The sequence below is a fragment of the Alternaria hordeiaustralica genome (genome assembly GCF_023758085.1).
Source record: "Alternaria hordeiaustralica strain BMP 2776 chromosome Unknown scaffold_22, whole genome shotgun sequence".
Classification (NCBI taxonomy): domain Eukaryota; kingdom Fungi; phylum Ascomycota; class Dothideomycetes; order Pleosporales; family Pleosporaceae; genus Alternaria; species Alternaria hordeiaustralica.
Window position 1 is genome coordinate 493,068 of NW_026056794.1, and position 22,691 is coordinate 515,758.

Sequence of the window (22,691 nt, forward strand, 5' to 3'; positions counted from 1 at the left end):
ATATGAATGAGTTGCGAGGGAGAATGTGTGAGCAGCCACATGATCGGTGACCGTGTTCCAAAAAAAGCTTAGGCTGATGGTTGCTGACCACACCTGTGGAAGTGGCTTTACTATGTCGCTTCGAGTGTATATATGGACATTTGCATCGTCGAGCGATGAAGGTGCGAATTCCAACCCCAAGTTCGAGATACTGCCACAGTCGACATGGGCAACTCTGCACCAAACATGCAGCTGCCAGACGCAGCGACCATCCTCCAGTCCGTTAACGCTACGATAGATCATACAGCCTATTCGTTCTCTACTTCTGGATATCAAGTCTTCCTGTCTGTACTTCGCACCCTCCTTATACTTCTTTTTCTCTTTGTTACATACCATTGCTTTCACTACTTCACATGCGAACTTCCGCCCTTTGGATCGGGCCTCAAAGCTCTTCCAGGTCCGCGTTCAACACTTCCTTACTTGGGTCGCGTCCACGATGTCGATCGCATGCAGGCTTGGACTTCAATGCACAAGTTCAGCAAGCAATATGACGGACTATTCTCGTGCACGCTGGGTGGCGAAACACATATCTGGGTCGCGAGAGAAGACGTTGCGCAAGATTTGATGGTCAAGAATGCGGAACTGAGCTCGGCAAGGGCAGACATAGGATCTTTTCCAGGGGTGACGCAAGACTTCTTGTACTTGCCTCTACTGGGGTACACAGGTACGTCTGGCATTCCCAAGACTCGCGTATGAGCCTGCTATTGACCTCCAATTTATAGATCACTTCCATCGTCAAAAGAAGTTCGCAAACGCAATGATGACACGGGCAGCCAAGAACCGATACTACGGTCACATCCAGCTTGAGATGAAGCGCTTTATGCACGAGCTCTCTCAAACTCCACACGACTTCTTCACCCTTACCCACCTCTTCTGCGCCAGAATCAGCTCTCGCCTCGCGTACGACACCGCCGATCGCGCAGTAGAGCACATGACTAACGCCGGCGACTTCATCTCCCAACTCGGCCCCTCTGGACCCATACCAAACCTCATGCCGTTTCTGAGATACTTTCCTGAGTGGATGGCGCCGGGTCAGCGTGGAGTACGGGAACGTCGAGAAAGAGAAGCAGCCTTGTGGAAAGATGTGTTCGAGGTGGCAAAAGCATCGAAAGATCCATCGGACTACACCACCGCGAGCTTAGCTACCAAAGCTATTGGCTCCGATACCGACCTTCTTTTCGCCGATGAGGAAGAGGCCATCGCTGCAGTCGGCATGCTCTGCACTGTCGCGATCTATACTATTGGCGGACCGGCGACGCTGTTCGTCATGGCTATGATTCTGCATCCGGAATGGCAGGAGAAAGTACGCCAGCAGATCGATGAGGTAGTTGGGAAGGATGAGATGGTGGACTTGAAGCACAGTCCCCAGTTACCGATCTTGAGGGCAGCTATCAAGGAATGTGTGAGATGGAAGAGTACTGTTCCACTCGGTAAGTTCCTTCTTCCCTCTGTATCCTAAATTTCGATCTGTCCCAGAATCCATACAGCATGAAGCTGACCAGTCTTCAGGCGTCCCTCGCCTACTCTCGAAGAACTACACCCACTCCGGCTACCACTTTCCCCGCGGCGCTGTCGTCCACGTCCTCGACATTGCCATGTCTCAAAACCCCACCACCTACTCCTCTTCCCCTCCCTCCGTCTACGACCCCTCCCGCTGGCTCGACCCCTCGTCCCCCAATTTCAAGTCTCCACTTACCGAACATCCACGCCTGAAGGGCCATCATATCTTTGGGAGGGGCAAGAGAGTATGTCCTGGCCAGGACCTTGCGGAGGCAGAATTGTTGGTATTCTGTGGGAATTTGGTCAAGAATTTCGATCTTGGGAAGAAAGACGGAATAGAGATTGGGCCGGACCAATGGACACCGCATGTCATCGGGGGACCCTTGCCGTTCCCCTGCGAGATCAAGGCGAGAGATGGTGAGAGGGCAGGAGTGGTTGGGAAGTGGTGGGAAGATGTTAAAGGGCAGATGGAGGCGTGAAGACATTTTCGGTGTTGGACGCGGATACGCGTGCTGTTCTTTCGATATACCATACCATCTTATCATACCCCACGATTCAACCACTGACAATGCCCCAAGTTAACCAGGTGTCAATCGTCTTCTTTCTCTCCAGCAGCCTCTCCTCTTCGCTCTCATCATCGTATGCTGCCACTCCTCTCCTCTCCTTTGATTCTGCTGTCTCCCTTAGTAGGGTGCTGCCGCCATCCCTCAAAAGCTCATATGAACGAAACTCCGCGTTCGACCATCCGGTGGCTAGTCGTAGATGATCAGCAATCGTCAAATTAATGCAGCGATTAAGTGACTGCAAACCTTGTGCGCTCAGTGAGCCCTTCCAGTCATCGGTCAGGAAGTGTAAGAAGCAACCATGCGAGACCACAACAATGTTGTTCTCCGGCCTGTCTCGAAGCCATTGCCGAGCGCTTTCGGCTCTAGCGAGAAGTGAAGCACTCGTGAGTGATGCGTCAGTCTGCCATACTTGGTAAGCCTACCCTACACTGATGGTTGTTGGAATGCTGGATCAAGATTTGATGGTCCATCTGCCTACTTTCACTTGCCAGCCCTCTTCTACGAGGCCGAAGTCCGCTACGGTGTTCTCAAACTCTTTCTGAAGAGTTTCGACATCGCTTCCAGTGTCGCAAGGCAAGTTGCTCGCTTCTTGCAACGAGGGTAAGGCGATGACTTGGACGCCCCGGGCCACTTCTGGCTCGAATCCTAATGATGCGGTACGAATGGTTCGTCGTAGCGGTGAAGTGACCACGAGCTCAACTTCGCCGTGGTACGGAAACTTTGCTGCAAGCTCGTGGCATTGGCGCTCGCCATACGGTGTGAGCGATGGATCTGGAATGTTGTGGTTGCTGTAAGACAGATTGTGGACACCTTGCGCGTGCCTGACGCAATGAATGATACGCGCCACTATGCGCAGGGCAGTAGAATCAGTTTTTGCGCAATGTTGTTTTAATGGCGCGCACTCACTCGCACATCAAGAGGGCGTGGTAGCAGAACTCATGCGACGAGAGCTGAGCGAGAGATGGTGCGCTGCTGCATGATCGGTGGGCGAGTGTGCAGCGGGGCTGTGCTGTCCGCCCCATATCATCTCAGTCGCACCGCGCTCCCACCTGAGTACTTTCCTTTATCTCAATCTCGCCCGCACAAACTAACTTCGAGTCTTGGTGCGAAGAAACACCGAAATGGAGGGTTCTAAGCCACCTGCCAAACGTCGCAAAATCACACCGATTGCAGGTGACAGGCAGGTAACCAGAGCCAGCCTTGCACGCGCCCAACAAGATAACTCCACACTACCCGCCTACACCTATCGAGCTCTCAAAGAAGAAGACGAAGTACGCCTATTCAAAGTCGAGAAGATAGGCTCGGACGAATGGCAGTACGACATCGAACATACAACACTGGACATTGCGCCGTACTTCGAGACCGTCTCGTATGTCTGGGGTCCGGATACACGCAGAAACGTTCTACGTCTGCGAGATGGTCGAACGATACGCATCAACGACAACCTCGCTAAAGCGCTGCCTTATCTCTCGGCGGAATGCAAGACTGGATATCTGTGGATCGATCAAATCAACATCAATCAGTCTAGCACGCAGGAGCGCAATCATCAAGTCAAAATGATGGGTGATATCTATCGCAGAGGGCAAAGAGTCCTGGCGTGGCTGGGTGTCGGCCCCAAACTCAACAAATCAACTCTCGCCCTTGTCGAAATGGTCCGCTCTTCGCTTGAGGTTCGCAAATGCAATTTTGATATACGTGTGAGCATCGAAGGACAAATTCACGAAAATGGCCTCGGAGACGTTGTGGCGATACTCCAACTCTTGAAGAGCGAATGGTTCTCTCGTGCATGGGTCTTCCAAGAGATTGTGCTCCCGAATCACGCACTTTTCCTGCTCGGAGACTTGACCTTACCTTTTTTGGTCCTGTTTTTGATATGCTGGACAGCCATGCTTGCTCCGTCTGAAAGCAACTCTGAAACGCAGCTTCGTTTCCCATCATCTTTTGCGATACTTCCAAGAATGCCAGTCCAAGACGTCACCTTGATACGACGCTATCAGTCGCTCTACATAATGCACCGCAGCTGGTGTGCAGAGCATGATAGTTGGGGTAGCTTCGGCGGAACCATTCCTCTCACTTGGCTACTTTCCACAGTCTCGCCGTTACTACAAACGACAGATCTGAAAGACTCAGTGTATGCATTTCTAGGGCTACAGCCCTTGAGAGATGGTTCTAAATCTATGGAACCAGACTATGATGCCCCTTATGAACAGACACTTGTCAGAGCTGCCACGTCCATCATTCGAGATTCATTGTCGCTTGATATCCTTGCATACTGTGACCGAGAGAAAAGCGACGAACGCCTGCTCAAGCCTTTGCCTTCGTGGGTTCCGGAATGGAAAGCACCAGTCACAACACCACTTCTCATACGATCTACTACTGGCTTTCATCATGCTTCTCAGTACCATTCTTGGCTGGAATCTAAAAATCCTCTCGAACTGAGGGTAAGAGTTATACGTATCGACACCATATCCACTGTGTTCGCACTAGAATTCAGCTACCAGTCGGCTAACTGGAGAGACGAAGATCTTGAAAGATATCTCGCACTTGATGAGAGACTCATGGAAATACAGAAGCACGTGCCATACTGCTCTCGTGAGCGTCTCTTAAGTGTTATCTTGACTCAAGAGCATCGGCCCGATTTTGCGCACGAGGATTATCATGATCAGGAGTACAACCATAGCGTCGAGGAGCATCTAGAAACCTACGATGAATATATACGCGAAGGTAGAGAAATGGGTCCGGCAAGTGGGACTCACATTCTTGACGAATTACGTAACCAAACTTATCTTGTCAACACCAAACATCTCTTTTTAACGGAGGATGGTTCCATTGGATACGTAAAGCAACCGCTCATAGGTGATGAAATCTGTTCGATCAAGGGGTGTCCAGGTTTTGTCGTTTTGAGACCTTGCGGAGGGGATCGTTTCACTGTGGTAGGAATTTGCTCTGTAGAACTTCGGTCCGGGGAAATTCACCCTGATTTAGGTACTCAGCCAGGTTATTTGTACTCAATTTGGAAATGCAACGAGGGAGACGAGTACACATTGGTGTGATAGCATATTAAGTAATGGAGAATGATCTATTCGGCCACTTGCCCATTGATTTTCCAATAAGTCAGCAATGCTCCGCCCTTTCGTGGTGAAGATGGCGCAACTTGAACATGCGAAGAACAGAGGTAAAGAATGTATGAGCTCTACAATTATTCTCCATTATTCTCATGGTATATTGCTGCATAAAAGTCATTACATTAATCTCAGTCCACCCATTTCGTGAAATCCATTATTTCCGTCTCATCAATCATACATCAAATCGCTCTAGTAGTAAGTGTAAACAGGCGAGGCAGGAAGAGTGCCAAAGTCACCAGAACCGAAGGGGCTGCTAGGAGAAACCTTTCCGCCATTGACATCAGAAACGCCGAACCAAGCAAGCTCACTGCACTTGCTGACAGTGATAACAGCGAATGCGGGCGCAGGCTGCGCGGTGTATCCCCAAGAGACGGTCAAGTCAGTACCGCATGACTGGCTGGACCAGCTCTCGGTAGCAGCGTTGGAGCCCGGCATGCGGATAACAGTGCAGTGCTCGGTCTTGCCATCCGCGGTGAAGTCGAAGTTGTAGTCGCAGCCCGAGTTTCCGTCGATGCAGTAACGGCTCAAGTTCGAGACGGTCCATGTCTTGCCCTCAACGGGCTTGGGGCTGGAGTTTGGGGTTCCGGTAACCGCGGGGCAAGGGGCTGCAGTTGGTGTAGGGACAGCGGCTGGCTGAGACCCCGCGGATGGGGTAGGGCATGATCCTGGGTGGGCAGGGTTGCAACCTCCGGGAATGCCAGAGATGGATGAGAAAGTGGCAGCTGGGGCAGAGGTTGGTGTGGGGCACGATCCGGGGTGAGCTGGGTTGCAGCCGCCGGGGATACCGTAGATGGAAGAGAAGGCCGCTGCTGAAGTTGCTGTTGAGGTCGTCTTTGGGAGGAGGGCGATTTGAGATGAGCACCATTCGCGGATGCGGGCGGCGTCTTCACCGTAGCAAGCGGTCCGGTCGCATGAGCAGATAACCTCAGCAGTTCCTGCGGCGACGCACGAGTCGTAGGCAATTGTGCATTTGTCCTCGCGCATGCGGAGGGTGGGAGATGCTGATGCAGCTGATGCTAGGATTAACGCGATGGCGGCAGATTTGGCGAGCATGTTGGCGAGAATGTCTTTTGGGTCTTGAGTGCAGTGGAAATGTATAGAGGGTGTTGAGGAGATGCTGGTAATTGTTCTTGACTGTCGATGGATGATGAGGATGCAAACAATTGGAGATGCGATGGCTGGACTATATATTCTTCATGTACATGGCCACCACGATGTCATCCTAACTGTCGGTAGTAACGGAGTGTGATCGGATGTACGGAGGAGGAACAGCTGATCACGTCCTTGCTTAGCCCTGGTGCCATGTTGTGGCTCTCGTGAGGCTCTCGGAGAGGCGATTGCGATCTCATTCGCTCGAGAGCGGGACTTCTACGACGTTCGGCTCTTGTTGCGCCGCAATACGAGGCTCAGTCGCATGATATGACGATATTGCGCTTAACACGAGGAACGTTTCCTGGTTCAAGGGTTTTTTTTCGATAGTTCGGATGCATCCCAGCGAGGCTTGATGGGCAGCTAACGACTAGCCGCTCCATTATTAGCAGCCAACTTTGGAATAGCACCTGTCAATCGAGCTTGACGAAGCTTGAAAGGTGATCGCTTCGGCTGTCATCCGAGCAGCGGTGACAAAATAGGACCAAATTGCAAGGTAAACCTGTACTCGATGTCACTTTTGGGATGCACGTACTGTCTACCCGGGTAGGTCCATGTGCCGAATACGATGTGGCCGGAAGATTTGTGAGTTTGTGACGTGGTTTTCGGCTAGCCGATCGTCTCCATGAAAACAAATCCCCGCGTCCGGACACTCCGCTTCAGACCATCACAAACAGCGCTCCGTTGTTGTCGCATTCCTCGGAGGCCGCGATTTGGAACGTGCTGGAGGGCGAGGCTGAGCTGGCACAGTCGGTGTGTGCAAGTGGTAGTCCAGATCCTAGTCGCCAAAGGCAAGTCCTGCTAAGCTTTGCGGACAATGGCATCGAGCCTCGTGCGCTTTCATCTTTGGCTGGAATCTCGTCGCAACTTCCTCTCTCTGTGTTTCGTGCTATAATTGATGAATTCAAAGTTCGTGGAACGGTGCTGCAAGCAAACCGTCGGCGATATAGAATCCAGTGCATGTGTTGTAGGCGAAGCCTTGTGTTTTCACAAGGAGTCGTTCTGTTTCGCAACGACGTGATGTGGTGCGATTGAACAAGAGAAAAACAGCAAGAGCTCCCTCCGAGCAGCCTCACTCAGGGCAGTCGCGCTATGTCGCACCGGTCCTAGCGCTGTCGTTAGCGCAACGCCATGCCGCTCCCGTCACCCGCAATCGTCATCACTAAGACCAAGGGATGACCATAGACGGCAAACAACGCGCTGCCAACCGCCACAGAAACTCGAGATAGACCCACCATTATATGCAAAGCCTTACATGATGGCTGCCGCTGCTCCCGAATCCGCCGACGTGACTGGCGCACGTAAACTGCCCACAGCCGAGGAGTTGTCGGAAGCGCTCAAAGTTGATGTATACGATCGCGAAGGCAAGACAAAGACGTTAGGTGAACTGGTCAAAGGTCAGAGGACTGTATTGGTGTTCACTCGGCATTTCTGTGAGTGCTGTTCAATCGCAGGGTTCATGTGCAACGCTCGCATCATCTCGATTAGAAGGGTAGTGGAAGACCAGGATGCGTAAAGGATTCTAACATCGACAGGGTGCTTGAACTGCCAAGCGTATGTCCGCTGCATTAGCGAGTCTATACCGCCATCGAACCTCCCTTCCAATACGCAGAGTAAGCATCAGCCGTGCGAAGTTGTGACACACACATCTAACAAACAGTATCCAGTTCTCATCATAGGATGCGGCTCCTACCAGCCCATCGACACTTATGCTGCCAACTCTTCTTCCAAATACCCCATCTACACTGATCCAAGCCTTCGGCTGCACAAGCTCTTCCAGTTCAAATCCAATTTGGCTGAGGGCAAGGCCGGTGATGAACAGCGAGATTACATGCGTAACGCAGGCAGCACGATGTCAAGAATCTTCGGCGGCATCAAGGGCGCGTTGGGAAACCTGCAGCATGTGAACTCTGTGGGACCAAAGGCATTGAATGGTGGTGAGGTGGTTTTATCGGCTGGTAAGTTGTCAGATTTCGATCACTCCTTTGGCGGTTACAATGCTAACGGAGAGGATGTATAGATGGCGAATGCGAGTACATGTACCGCATGCAAAACACGGTTGATCACACCAATATCTCAGAGCTGGCGAAGCTGATTGGAGCCGAGTATACGCCAGTGGAGGGCGAACAGAAGACAGCGCAAACTTGTGATAATCCAGCTGTGGAGGCGAAGTAGATACGAATAATGAGCGACTTTATATTGGCATACCTCCTACGATCAACTGTGTCCAGCCTTCGCTGCTTTAACCGCCAATTTGTACTCCAGCATACATACATGGATGATTAATCACGTAGCAAAGCCAGAGTCTGCTTAGCAACATCAGATAGACGGCCCGACGCATTGCGACTACGCAAAGGCATGCCTCGGCTACCACCTGTTGCTCCCTCTTCTTGTATAACAGTCTCCAAAGCCTGCAAAGGTGTATGGCCCCTTGCATTCCCGACAGAGCAAAGATCGGGGCAGCGAGCAATGATCCAGGCGGTACACTCCGGCTTCATTGCGGTCGCGACAATATGTAGAATTGTGTTTCCGAAGATGAGTTGGCGCCATTTGGGGTCATTAGTGCCGATGTTGTCGTACTCGAGTTCCAGATGAGCAGCGCAGAATAGATCGTCTGGCATCATGATAGCTGCTTGGAGAAAGCCCATCAGCTCTGGAGTCATACGGGGTGGCTGTGAGGGCTCGGGGGTGGAGTCGTTGGCTGCAGCCGAGGAACGAGAGGAACGATCTTCGTCCGGCGAGAGAGCATAGTATTCGCTACCGTAAACGCATCGGAAACCCAGGGCGATGAGGGCATCCGAAGACAAGACGCTCATAGGGGCAGCGAGTGTGAACAAAGACTCGCCAACCCGTGCTTTGATGATCTTGATTGTGTCTTGCAGCATTGACTCCGTAAGAGTGCCTCCCTGGACCATATAATGGATCTCCTTCCCATCGAGCAGAAGAAGACGTCCATCGTCGAGCTTGGAGCTCCATGCTCCAGCTCCCTTTTTGGCACAATATTCCTTGTGTCGGTTTCTCAAAAGACCATGTTCATCGAACAGGCCAACGAGCTGTTGTACGGTGGGGTTCTCATGCTTCTTGAGTTGTTCATAGAAATCGGTGGCTTTGGTGCGGTCGATAAGAAAGATGTTGGGAAGATCGATACCAGAGAGTTCGTCGTCATCATGCACAGTGATGATGCACGAGACAGTCTCGATCCAATTCTGACCTTGAGTAGTCGTTAGTAAAGACCTTTGAGGATGTTCTGGGCTGGTGGCAGGTGTCGAGAACTGAACTTCGGTAAAACCGAGAGAGTCTGATGAAGTCCTCGACCACACCCAGCAATCGATCGTTAGAAACAATATTCGCAGAATCCATTAAATTCGTAGGAGTTTCATCGGATAAGTTCAATGAAAATATTGTGGGCGATTTTGGCCATTGGTGCAGCCCCTGTGCACCACTGCCCAAGCTTTTATAGGACGTGGTGGAGGTACGTCGTCGCTGCCAAAGCTGAAGAGACTGAACTTACCAGAGGCGCCGTGCTCGAACTTGACATCGATCTGGCATTCATCAGTAACATGAGAAGAAGCTTCGTTGGAAGACATGATCGTTTTCTTGAGGTTATTGGACGGCTGGGAGTGGTAGAGGAAGCAAGAGGTTGGACGAAGAAGGTGGAAAGGAGGCAGCGAAAGGGGAAGAGACGGGCGAACCCTTATCGACCCCGCACGAATGAGCTTACCTAGGAGCGCCTAGGTTCACAATGCGACGTGTCATTCTCGGTACTTTTGCGCGCTCGACCAGACCGGGAGTCACGCTTCAGTGGCTCAGCGTCAAGCAGGACCGGACCTGAAGCTGGCTCACGCATGAATACAACGTATTAAGACATACTCGAAGGATACTTGAGAGCCTCTCAGAAGTAAGAAAGGCCTTGTTGACGGACTGGCCATCATTTCCACCTCCCGGTTCACCACTGACGCGCAGCCAAGACAGGCCCGCCACCGACCGTACCTAACTACAACGAGTCCACGGCCAACAATAATCCAACATTATTGCTCAACTAACTCCAGCTACAGCAGAAATAGGTACGTACGAGGTCGTTCCGATCATCTTGAACGATTTCAATGCATGCGTTTCGGACAAGTGTTTTGGTTTATTCTTCAGCATAGCATCCTTGCTCACACCTTCCGTACTGAAACAGACCGAATCGATCAGCTTGCCTAAAAATACCGATCTAATTTCTCTTCGAGTGCGCGCACCGAAGCCAAACAATATTGTCATTTAGGCAGGTATCATAAGAAGAACCTAATAGTATGCATACACAAGAACAGGCAAAAGCAGTGTGGAATTCAGTAAAACAAAATACATTGACAAATTCATGGGTATATCTCTATCTAACATATCAGTAATCTATAGGAAATCATTACTCAAGTCCCGCATCTATATCTCCAGCCCACCAGCAAACGGATCTCTCGCATCACTCCTCATCTTCGCAACCTCTTCATGCTCCCTCCTCAACGCCCTCCAGTCAAACTTCTCAAACGCAAAACTCCACGTCTTCTCCGCCACACTCAACATCCACTTGCTCATCGGACCAACATCGTCACCGTGAAAGCTCTTCCTTCCCACATGTTGGACCAGACTGGGTGTGACTGCATATCTCAGCTCGTTGCGTTCGTTGGCAAAGTCCTCTGTTATGACGTCCATGTATCCGAGATGGCGTTCTTTGAAGTATTCGACCAGTTCGCCGGCTTTGACGTTGGGGAAGACGAAGGCTTGACTGCAGCAGGCGAAGCGCGGCATCTCGTGGACGCCGACGGCCATGGGCTGGACGGTGATGCGGCCGAGGCCGAAGTATATAAGGATGAGGAGGGCGAGTGTGGTGTACATGGCGAAGAAGGTGCGGCGGGTCATGAGGGCGAGGGTGAGTTTGGTGGTGGGTTGTGCGAAGCGGAGGAAGAGGATGACGACCGTGGGTACGAGGGCCACGTAGACTGAGTTCTTCAAGTACGTCTTCCACTCCTCGGCGTTCCAGCCGAGGAACTCTTCGGTGTAGAAGAGGCGTAGGTAGAGGAAGTCGGGTTTTGCGCGCTGTAAGGCGGCTTGTTGCTCGGCTTCGTGGATGGCGCTGAGGGTACGGTGATACCAGCCATCCATGGCCACTGTGTCGTCTTCGAAAAGAGCAACATAGGGTGTATATTGTTCCGTACATTTGTTCAACAGGTATTGGTAGTCGAACAACCCCTTCTCGATATAGTTGTTTCGTGCCTCCATTATCCGAATGTACTGCATGCGGTCGTAGCCGTATCCGTAGGTCAAGACCTCGTCGGCAAGACCAGATAGCCACTCCTCGTTGTACGCAGGGTGTGCCCCGGGGTTCGAGTGGGGTATGAAGACGATGAGGTATATCTCCTGTCGCTCTTCAGGCGTGAGGCCTTCCAGTAACGAGCCCACAGCATCTGGTAGATACTGAGCGCCGTCGCGCTGGTATGAAGATATGCCCACACATAACTTCCGCTGCTTTTCGGGGCCGGCCTTGGTTACGTTTGCGGGGTTGTAGGACTCGACGAAGGACTCGGCCTGCTGGCGTCTGACGGCGGAATAGCGGGGGGCATAGCCTTTGCGTGGGTTGAAGAAGATGGAGGTAGGATCGCGTGCGGATATCGAGTTGATAGTATAGAAGAAGCTAACGGCGACGAAGACGGCGATGCCTATGACCAGGCGGGAAGGCGAGAAGTGCATAATGTGCGACTAGACTGTAAACGAGTGTGAAAATGCTCCAAGGGTATTATCGCATCGCTAATCGAAGGGTGGAAGTGGAAACGAAAGCAACGCCGGAAGGCAGGTCATGTCATCGTCAGTGGCAGTGTCGTGGTTGACAAACAAGAAAAGGTGGAGGGAGAAAAAAAGATAGGAGCGACGACGCGCGCTCAAGATGAGGCGGGCTTGAGCGGCCTGAGCTGAGCTCCACCAAAACGGCGGATCTTGCCTTACGAGGATCTGCCGTAGCTGACCAGTGACCAGTAACCAGTAACCAGGAAGATAAAATTAGCAGACCAGCATGCGTGTGGGTCGGTGCGTGGTACTCAGGGCGATGACGGGGCGCGCAAGATTGCCATGCCTGTAGTCGCGATCACGAGAAATGAAGCCCATTAATGCCGAGTCAATAGGGGGAATCCGTGATCAAAAAGTATGGAAGATTCCATGCAACCTCGGTGGTTTCGGCGGTATCAGCGAATGAGGCCGTGAGCGACAACCACGGTGTCAGCTTCTGCTCTTCGTTTGTGAGGATAGGAGAAGGAGAGAGATAAAAGGGTGAGGAGCGACGGTCTGGACAGAACTATGTGCTTCCCGCGTGTTTAGCGTGACTGTTGACAGTGACAGCGACTTGACAGACGGTGGCAACTCCGCCTCCCCCGTGCCAATTTGGAGAAGTTTCCAAGGCTGGCTACACCGTACGGTTGGTTTTGCAATCACGATTAGATTGGCGAGGGCCTATATGATCGCTCGGTTCCTTCCCACCATCTAGCATACGGGACGAACGTTCCTTCCGACAGTTAACGGGTCAAAATCAATAGTCGCTCCAACACGTGCGCAGGCGTGTTGGCGCGCGCCACAGCCGAAGTGGCGCGATGACGAGCCCAGAACATGGCCGCATCTGATGGCATCTGCGCATGCATCGCATTGAGTCACCATCCCATCGTCGCTGCTTTATCAACATTCTTGCAGGGCTTGTCGCACTCAGCCCTTTCTTTGATCCAGTCATAGTCGTTTGACTCACCTGCCTTGATCCCCGCTTACCCTGGAGTCACTCATATAGCGTACCAGTGCCAGCACCAGGCAGCTTCCGGCTCCACGCGCAGCAGCAGCAACCGTCGTCGGTGCCATGCCCAAGAAGCACACGCCCTCGTACACAACAGCAAAACCATCTTACGTTCACCCTTCGCTACAGAGTTCGCGCTCCCCCGCATCCTCGTCCTCGTCGTCTGAACCTCAAACCGTCAACCAGCGCATCCAGCAGCTGCGTCGCGAACAAGCTCCAAGAGCAACGCCCGAACAGCGCGATGAGCTCACTTCGGTAGTAAGCAGTCGTACCGTCCCGCCAGAGCTGCGGCGCATTCTGCACATACCCGAAGTTAATGCTCCCAAACCAAAGGCGAACACACGCACGCGGAGGGTCATGGGTGGTGTGAGACCCCCACCAGGCCCCGCGGCGCCTACAAGCTGGTTGCAGACGAGTCGGCATGCGCCAGCGTACGCGAGGAAGAAGAAGGCCGATTCAGAGAAGGGCGCCGTGAGGTTTGCCACGCTGGCTAGGGTCACAAACGAGGAATTGAAGGTACGATGCTCCCCAGCGCGTCACCTCAGTCGATGGGAAAATTGAACACCGTGGAGCCTACATTGGCGTAGGAGGATCCAGTCTTGAATGTCTTGCGTCAGTGTAGGCTCCTAGGTATTCAGTTTCTTTGTCCTGAGAGGTGGCGTGCTAGCACATCTAGTCTTCCAGGCTTAACAATTCAGGCTTCTTACTCATGACAGCGCCTACCACCGCCGCGAAGCCTCGTCCACCAATGTCTCCGGACATTCGCGCAGCATTGGGAGGAACTCTCCGAGTACGAACAACACTACATTCCATCACTACCGATATCGCTAAAAGAAGCGCTACTGAGCTATCTCACACTATATGGGCAGGGAGGTCTGGACTTCAAGTCGCTCAAGATCCTGTTCCAGGATGAAGAGGGGACCGGTACAGCGGGCTGGGAGGAAGTGCAATTCCTCGACCTCAGCGGACTCTTGAGCGAACGCTTCAAGATCACCGATCTAGGAAAATGCGTCAAGCGTCCCGTTTCCAGTGCTATAACAACTGTAGACCTCGCTTCGCTCCGCGTAACGGACGACGTCGCCGACTCCTGGGAAGAGGAAATACAAGAAAGTCCAACGGCACCCTTGGTACCAGCAATGAAGCTCCAAATGCCCTACTTCAGCAACCTGAGCCGGCTTTCCCTTGCGAAACCTGGGCAATGGGCTTCATGGCCTGACTTACTGCGTATCTCGCCCAACCTCAACAAGATCACACACCTTTCGCTCGCGCACTGGCCACGGCCTTCGATGACACCAAACGCAAACACCACATCTATGATCTCAAAGCACACGAGCGTATCACTGGGCGGGTCGCACTTCTACTCCGACCTCGATGACGACTGGCACGAAGCCACCAACATCCTCCGCCGATTCTCAAAAGACACATACTCGCTGCAATGGCTAGACCTAGAAGGCTGCAACTGGCTCAAAGCCCTCACATCGCACCCCGGTCGCACGCCAACAGACATAAACGGAAACACAGAAGAATGGAGCACGCAGAACGGTATCCCAGGCCCAGACTGGAATGATGCCTGGCGCCGCATAACATATATCAACTTTTTCCAAGGCTGGATCCCAAGCGACAATCAGAGTCTGCAGAATATGCCCGCAGGTATCGTGCCTGTGCAATTACTCCGCTGGCTTAGAGACAACAGGGACAAAGAAGCCTGGCGTTTGAACCCGAACGAGACGGGCCATGCGGTGGCGGAGTGGGTGAACAGAGAGAAAGTGGCCAGGCTGGTAGGGATGGAAATCCAGGGCGTGCGCAAGCGAGGAGAAGGAGCCTGGTGTCGGATTGACTTTGGATGGGGAGGCTCCGATGAGAAAGCTGTTTGAGCACCTCGTTCACGGGATATGCCAAACACTTGGAGCCTGCATTGACGTTAGGTCATTAGCATTCTTGGCGTCGAGACGCGGAGCATGTAGTTCTATTGCAACTACCGTGCCAGTCGTGCCGGAAATATCCCCTCCCATTAGTTCGAAGCAGAAACCCGTGGAAAACCCCAACACGTCGATTCTCCTGAACCCCTTTACCCATCATCGAAATGTTTGTTGAGAAACTACTGTACGATACTTCTCGTATCTCTAAGATGAGGCTAATGAAAACCGTAAATCCACTTTTTGTACTACCCAGCTCGCTAACGCAGGTACGTTAGGTAGGGATCTAGATGGGTACGTGCAGAGGTGTAAGCATAGCGCTACTTGATAAGACTTATTGCTTGGTGAGATTATAATACACATTCGTGATGTTGGAGTGAGCGATACGAGGATTGGAGCTGGGAAGTGCTGGTAAAGATAGTTTTGCACAGCCAGTGATACTATTCATAGGCGGCGGAGTGGACGGTGGATCATTGTACCGATACGGATCTGGTTATGCATACTAATCTTCGCATTCTATGCGAAGCCTTAAGATCGCCCAGCTATATCCAAAGTCTGTCTACATGTAGCAAGACGATAACATTGTTCACTAGCACTGCCAGTCTGGAATTCAAGATCGCGAAGCGCAATACATTATAGTTTCAGGCACAGTTAGCTCCGAGACGTTGTGTTTTGCTTCTCCCGCCTCAGAAACCGTCAGCCCTGCACGGCATCAACGGCAGTGGTGCGCGCGGCTGTTTGCTTTTCCAACCTGAGCGCGGGTGTGCCTAGCCGAGAAACGGGTGCGTTTCGGTTGAAGGTTGTTCCCGGCGGCGGGTATCTGAAACTATGACACGCGAGACTGTAACGTTTTGCGCTGACAAGAGTTGGACGTGAAGAAGCTGACGCGTACGGGTAGCGAGTGACCGAAGATGAATTTGAGGTATGAAGAGTAATCGTGGGGTTGCTGTAGAAGACTAAGGGTCGGAGATTTAGTGGGCATTGACACTCTTGCAAAGCAACATACTTTACGTTGTTACTTTTGCGCAGCCGTTATTCCAGGGATCCCGCTGGATCACCATGGAGGGCTGTCGTCATGCCTCGGTGCAAGCCTCTGCCCTCGAGAGTGAATCGTAGAGCCGTCGGACCGTTGTTCATAGGAGGGAGGCGTGTTAGTTTGTAAGATAGACGATGACAAGCGATCTGTATAGTATAGATATCGCGGGGTACTGTCACATCGACATGCTATTCGAGGATCTTGCAGCAACCTCGTATACGCAACGGTCTTGTCGCTCAATATGAAACATAGCCGTGTCTTGTAGGACGGCAGCTGCCCTTCTCACTCTGCATCTGATATCAAGTCGGAAGAATTGCAATACTCGGATCAATGGCGGGGCATTGCTAGTACACCAAGCCGCGCGGGCGGGGAGGGCGGATCCAAGATAGAGTGTCGATGACGTTGCGATGGATGAGGAAGCTGCGGCTTCATCGTCGCGATAAGACGTCGTTCGAGACTTCCACCAGTAAGCGTGGCAAGTGCAGAAGCGTGCTGTAGTCAATGAGCTTAGGCAGATAGGTCCCAGAGCAACCGGACGCGCAGTGCTGCAGCTGCAGCTGTCTGGAAGCTGAGAGGCCAGCCAACGATGTTGGAGCGGCAGCAGCTGGACACAATGACGCGGGAGGGCTACGCTCCAAGAGGTAGGACGCGGCGTTTCACCTAGCTCCTTCCGAGCCTGGAGCCAACGCGCGTCAACGCGACAATGAATCGAAGACGGGCCAGAGTCAAGCGTTGGGGGAGTAATGGGTGTAACCATCGTAGACCTCAAAGAGGCCTTCATCGCCGTTGCCATGCATTCCCATCGTCGCAGCCAAGCTGGGCGTGGGGATTCGAGGCTGACGAGGTGCGAAGAGGTACAGTCCCCCCCCTAGTACGGGTGCCTAGCGTGGTTTTTTCTACGCTAGTAGAAAACTAGGCCTAATTAGGTAAAGTATTATTATAATAGCAACTTCTAAGCCTTATAATTATAATTATAACTATCTTCTTAACTACTTTACCTACCTAAATTCTCTAAAATATATTATTTTAATAGCTAGAAAAGTATAATACTAGTCTTCTAAACGCTCTACTAATATATTACTTATAATAAAGTAGTTTAAATAAAGTTACTATAAGATTTAAGCTAAAAATAGTATAAAATTATACTTAGATTTAGCTATACTTCTACTTATACTTAGTATATAATTTTTTAAGCTTTATAGTATTTACTAATACTTATAAAGTATAAAAAGTAGTATATAATAGTATTAGTAGTAATTTAAAAAGCTTTAATTTACTATACTATAAAGAATACTAAATAGTGTTAAAAACTTTAGCGCTAAGTTACTTATAAGCTTAATATTAGATAAGTAACTACTAATTAATATAGAATATAAGAGATAGCAGAGTAATAGTATATTATCTAGTAAGAATAGATAAATTATTACCTTCTAAGTAATAATTCTCTAGATCTACTTATACTTGCGCTAGGTTAAGTTATATAACGTTGTCTAACTATCTAGAATATAAGTTTCTAATAATATCTCTTTTCTTAGCTCTAATCTTCTAGAGTTAAGTAAAATAAGTTATTCTAAACTAAAGTAAGCTATCTTATAAATTATTATTATTTAGTAATTAAAACGTATGTTAGTAAATATAAAATACACTATCTTATAAGAAAGTTATTTTTTAAACTTACTTTTACTTTTACTTAGTAATTTTCTTACTTACTACTAAAATAGATAATAATAGAATATTATAGTAAATACTACTACTTATGCTAGTAGCTAGCGTCTTAGTAGTATTATATTAAGATCTTTTAAATTTCTTAATTATTACTTCTATACTAACTAATAATAATTAAGTAAGTACTTCTAATCTTAAGATTTTCTACTAGTAGCCTAAATAGCCTATAATAGCCTATTATAGGCTATTATAAAGTATTATAAGTTACTAAGATATAACTAAGCTAATATAATACTAGTAGACAACTATCTATATTATACTATTTATTCTACTTACGTTTACGCTTACTTTTAATAACTCTACTTTATCTAGCCTCTAGAAGACTTATCTAAGGCTATTATAGTCTAGAATAGCCTACTATAAACTTTACTAATATTTTAAATACTTTTATAAAATATAGTAAGTAGGCTGTAAACTTTTATTACTACTATATTATATTCTTCTCTACTAGTAGTGTTAAGTACTTTAAAAAAGTTAGCTATTACTTTATTTACCTACTAAATAAAAAAAAGATTCTAAAATATACTAAGTATATTAGTCTTCTAAGTAGCTAGTTCTATATTATAAATAGTAAAACTTACTATTAGTCTAAGTACCTTAGGTACTAGATTCTTAACTAAGATTACTATATAGTAAGTTATAATACTCTATAATAGGCTATTATAACCTATACTAACTTATTATATAGTCTTCTTAAGTAGAATTAAGTAATAGTTACTTTAATTATACTATTAGTAATTTTCTATAGAAGATTAATTAAAGTACTATTACTATCTATAACTATAACCTACTCTATTAAGTTAATAATTAGAGCGCCTAAATTATACTTTTTACTAATACTAATAGTACTAAAGTTCTAGCTCTAGCTTAGTAGATTAAATCTATTTATAATTATACTACTTAAGAAATTTAGAGCTTTACTAATAAACTTCTAAAGATAGCTATAGCTTTTAAGAAGATTATTAAAAAGTAAGTAGCTATTCTAGGCTATTATAGGCTATTCTAACTTCTAATAAGTAATATTATCTTTATATAAAGAAGCTTTTTCTTTATAATAGAAAAACTTATTATTATTAGTCTACTACGTCTTTAGTTTACCTCTTTACTTCTAGTTACTTTAAGAAGTTAGTTTTAGCTTTTAATTAAGTTTGCGTAGCTAAGTAAAAGCGTATCTTTAATAATATAATAAAGAATAGTTTTAAAAAGATAAGTCTTCTTTATACTAAGCTATTATAGGCTATTCTAACTTATAATAGTATATAGTTATTAATTTTAAAAAGGTTTAGCTTAAGAAGATTATATTAGATAAAGCTACTAAAATCTATACTCTTAAGAATAGTAGAGTTAATACTATCTAAGATTAGAAGAGCGTCTTTACTAAAAAAATTAAGATAGCTAATATAATCTATAATAATACTAAAAATAAGTAGAATATCTTATAATAGGCTATTCTAGATTATTTTAATAGTATATAGCTTAATTTTAAAGTATTAAGTACTAGTTTAGGTATTTAGTAGTAAATCTAGTAGAAAAGTAGTCTTTAAGTATAATATTTAAAACTTTTAGCTTATCTTAGGTTATTCTAACCTATAATAAGCTTTAATAGCTTATCTTTTAGCGTATACCTAGCTTAGTAAGAATTACTAAAGTCTTATAAAATCTATCTTCTAAGTAACTTATAGAAATATAATATTTTATCTTAAAGTCTAAGATTTATAAAAAACTAATAGAAGTAAAGTCTTATAATATAGAAGAAGTTATAATAATTTATAATAAGTAGTATATAATTATTATAAGAATAGCTAAAGTAAGCTATTAAACTATAGTACTATTAAATACTATATTAAAAAACCTAAATTAGAAAAAAACTAGTAAAGATATACTTAGTTTTATTCTCTAAGTATTATCTTAACTTATCTCTCTTCTTTTTAGAAGACTATCTATAGCTCTACTTAGGTTTTTTCTTTTTAGACTAATATTAGAGCTATATACTTTTATTATTCTAAAACTTCTATAGCGCCTCTACGCTAATCTCTAGTTTTAGTTTCTAAGAGTTTTTCTTATTAGAGTAGCCTTACTATTTAATAAAATACTTCTACTAATTATTCTTATTACGCCTTTAATCTAAGATTTAGTTAATATTATATATATTATTACTAAATCTATATATAGTATTAATACTTTATATTAGTAGGTATAATAATTATCTAGTTAGCTTATATAGTTCTAGAAGTAATACTATAGTAGAGTAATTAGAAGTATCTCTATTAGAATAGGTGCTTAATACAGTTAATTATATTATATATGTATCTAGTTGTTGTTCTTGTCTAAACGCTGTTTAGACCTAGCTTTTTCTAGCGCACTAACTCTTAAGCCTAATAGCTATTTAGCTTATTATTATATTACTAGTTTTACTACTATATCTCTTCTATACTTAAGAAGAAGGCTTTCTCTTCTTCTTAAGTATAAACAAGAGAATAGCTCTTAGATATTCTCTTCTACCTATTATATTACTAGATTCTATCTACTTAATCTAAATATACTATACGCTAAACTTCTGTCTAGAAATCTAAATACAAAATCTCTTTAGGCTATTTCTATCTTAGTATACCTCTCTCTATTACTCTTCTTAATTTAATTTAATCTCTTCTACTAGCTTATAGCCTCTTCTTCTATTTCTCTAGTATATTCTAAATCTTATCTTAATTACTTTTAATATTAGTAGCTAATAATCTCTTAGGCTTAGATCTATATCTTTCTTAGGTTTAATCTTTACTTTTCTATAGCGCCTACTTATCTAGCGCTTAACCCTCTATAATATTAGCCTTTCTTCTAATAAATATTCTATTATCTCTAGTATATTACTAGTATATTTATAGAAATATTCTAGAAGGTTTATATATGCTATACTACTATTAGAACCTATACGCTAGTTACTCTACTTTTTTACCTAAGAGCTTTTTAGCGCTTAGTAACTAGGCTATTAAAATAATAATATTATAACTTTTCTTCTTATGCATAGTAATTACTACTCTTAACTCTGCTTTTACGCGCGTAGCTTTCTACTATTCTCTCTCTATCTTCTTCTCTTCTTCTACTCTACTCTACTTTAACCTTCTTTCTCTACTATAGCTTTACCTAAGCGCTCTAAAAGTAATTTAGCTACTATAGATACTATACTAGTTACTATATCTACCTTCTATACTTAAGAGCTTACTACTAAGCTAGCTATTATAGCTAAGGCTAATAATAGCTCTGCTACCTCTACTACTACATCTACTTTTAAGCCTACTATAGCTAAGTAAGCGTCTACTATTACTGCGCTAGAGGCTGCTACTACTAAGCTAACTCTTACTAATAAGGTAACTACTAAGCCTAAGACTATAGATAATTCTACTACTATTACTACTTAGCCTATAACTAAGAGTACTAGTAATAATACTGCGCTATTATTCTAATCTTTGCGTGCGCCTAAACAGCTATTAGCTAAACTTACTCTACCTACTCTACCTAAGACTACGCTCTTAATTAAAGCTAAGACTAGCGCTAGTATTAGCTAAACTAATACTATTATAACTAACGTACCTAATACTACTCTACTACTCTTCTCTATCTACAACGTTAACTCTACTAGCTATTCTTAGTCTAAGTTAGCTCTTAAGTCTTTAATAAAAGCCTTTTAAACGCTTACGTCTTACCTTTCTAAGAAGTAGAAGAACTAGAGTAAGTCTTTACACCTTTCTATCTTTACTCTAACTAAAGCTATTAAAGAGAGTAGGCGTAGTATATATATAGCAAAGTTATATAAGTACAAGACTTCTAACTCTAGTTGTAATTAGTATATTATCTAGCGTAAGTCTTTTCTCTTCTCTAGAGCCTTTTAACTAAATATTATTCTAATATCTTCTATCTTATTAGTAACTAACTAGTAAGCCTATATTATTACTCTTAGCTTTACTATAAATATATAGAATTACTTACATACTTTATAAAGCGTAGAATATATACTTAGGCCTTTTCTATCTATTCTAGCTACTAATTAGAAAAGCTATTAGTCTAATATGCAGGTTAACGCTTATAGCAACTTCTACTTAGCTAATCTAGAGATAACTATTAGCGAGTTCTTTTAGTTAGATAATAAGTCTACGCGCTAGCTATTTAACTCTAATATAGAGGCACTTATACTGTCTTATTACTTTAGCGCTAAGTTAGTTAGTGTAATTAATTCTTTAGTTAAGAATTCTTCTATTAAGATTATTATCTATAGTTAGTGTGCGTTATTAAATTATAGAAAGATATTTAGCTAGTGTATCTAGGTCTATATTAATAGCTAGCTAATAAAGAGTAGAGTTTACACTAATTACTTAAAGTATAGTAATTATTAGGTCTACTCTTTTTGTAGTAAGTTACTAACTATTCTTTAGACACTTACTTTCTTATTTCTAGTATCTTTGCTAATATGTTCTTCTAGAGACCTAAGTAGTAAGGCGTAGCTTTAAGTTTACTATAGCTACTAAGTCTATAGTTACCTCTAATATAATTGCTAGTCTCTCTAAGAGCGTCTTTACTTATTTTAAGGCTAGTAAGAAGCTAACTACTATATCTAAAGAGAGTAATAAGGCCTTATTTACCTAGGCTAGCAATAGTATAGCTACTTAGTATAGATACTATTTAAGTAATATTAACGCTAGTTGCGACTTAGCTTTCTAACTAAGCCTAAAGAATCTTAGCTATAATTCGCCTAAAGAGGCTTCTAATACTAAGGCTACTTCTACTTCTACTAGCGCAACTTATATTTAGTTATTATTACTACGCTTAAAGATTCTTAGTAAG

The 22,691-nt window shown here is 45.6% G+C and overlaps 6 protein-coding genes across 6 annotated transcripts; 3 read left to right on the forward strand and 3 right to left on the reverse strand.

Annotated features, from left to right (window-relative positions):
- Nucleotides 1-799: 799 nt before the first annotated feature.
- J4E84_008629 (uncharacterized protein) lies at nt 800-2,018 on the forward strand (the record flags this gene model as incomplete). Its single annotated transcript, XM_049391199.1, has 2 exons — nt 800-1,469; nt 1,549-2,018. The coding sequence occupies 2 exons, from the start codon at nt 800-802 to the stop codon at nt 2,016-2,018; spliced, it is 1,140 nt and encodes a 379-aa protein (XP_049241231.1).
- Nucleotides 2,019-5,419: 3,401 nt separating this feature from the next.
- On the reverse strand, nt 5,420-6,283 carry J4E84_008630 (uncharacterized protein; the record flags this gene model as incomplete). The annotated part of the gene is made up of 1 exon (XM_049391200.1): nt 5,420-6,283. The coding sequence occupies one exon, from the start codon at nt 6,281-6,283 to the stop codon at nt 5,420-5,422; it is 864 nt and encodes a 287-aa protein (XP_049241232.1).
- A 1,354-nt stretch (nt 6,284-7,637) lies between these two features.
- On the forward strand, nt 7,638-8,554 carry J4E84_008631 (uncharacterized protein; the record flags this gene model as incomplete). The annotated part of the gene is made up of 4 exons (XM_049391201.1): nt 7,638-7,776; nt 7,915-7,992; nt 8,047-8,337; nt 8,400-8,554. The coding sequence occupies 4 exons, from the start codon at nt 7,638-7,640 to the stop codon at nt 8,552-8,554; spliced, it is 663 nt and encodes a 220-aa protein (XP_049241233.1).
- Nucleotides 8,555-8,661: 107 nt separating this feature from the next.
- On the reverse strand, nt 8,662-9,966 carry J4E84_008632 (uncharacterized protein; the record flags this gene model as incomplete). The annotated part of the gene is made up of 2 exons (XM_049391202.1): nt 8,662-9,590; nt 9,891-9,966. The coding sequence occupies 2 exons, from the start codon at nt 9,964-9,966 to the stop codon at nt 8,662-8,664; spliced, it is 1,005 nt and encodes a 334-aa protein (XP_049241234.1).
- Nucleotides 9,967-10,798: 832 nt separating this feature from the next.
- J4E84_008633 (uncharacterized protein) lies at nt 10,799-12,100 on the reverse strand (the record flags this gene model as incomplete). The annotated part of the gene is made up of 1 exon (XM_049391203.1): nt 10,799-12,100. The coding sequence occupies one exon, from the start codon at nt 12,098-12,100 to the stop codon at nt 10,799-10,801; it is 1,302 nt and encodes a 433-aa protein (XP_049241235.1).
- A 1,144-nt stretch (nt 12,101-13,244) lies between these two features.
- On the forward strand, nt 13,245-15,055 carry J4E84_008634 (uncharacterized protein; the record flags this gene model as incomplete). Its single annotated transcript, XM_049391204.1, has 2 exons — nt 13,245-13,697; nt 13,898-15,055. 2 exons carry the CDS (start codon nt 13,245-13,247, stop codon nt 15,053-15,055), a joined length of 1,611 nt encoding a protein of 536 aa, XP_049241236.1.
- Nucleotides 15,056-22,691: the final 7,636 nt, after the last annotated feature.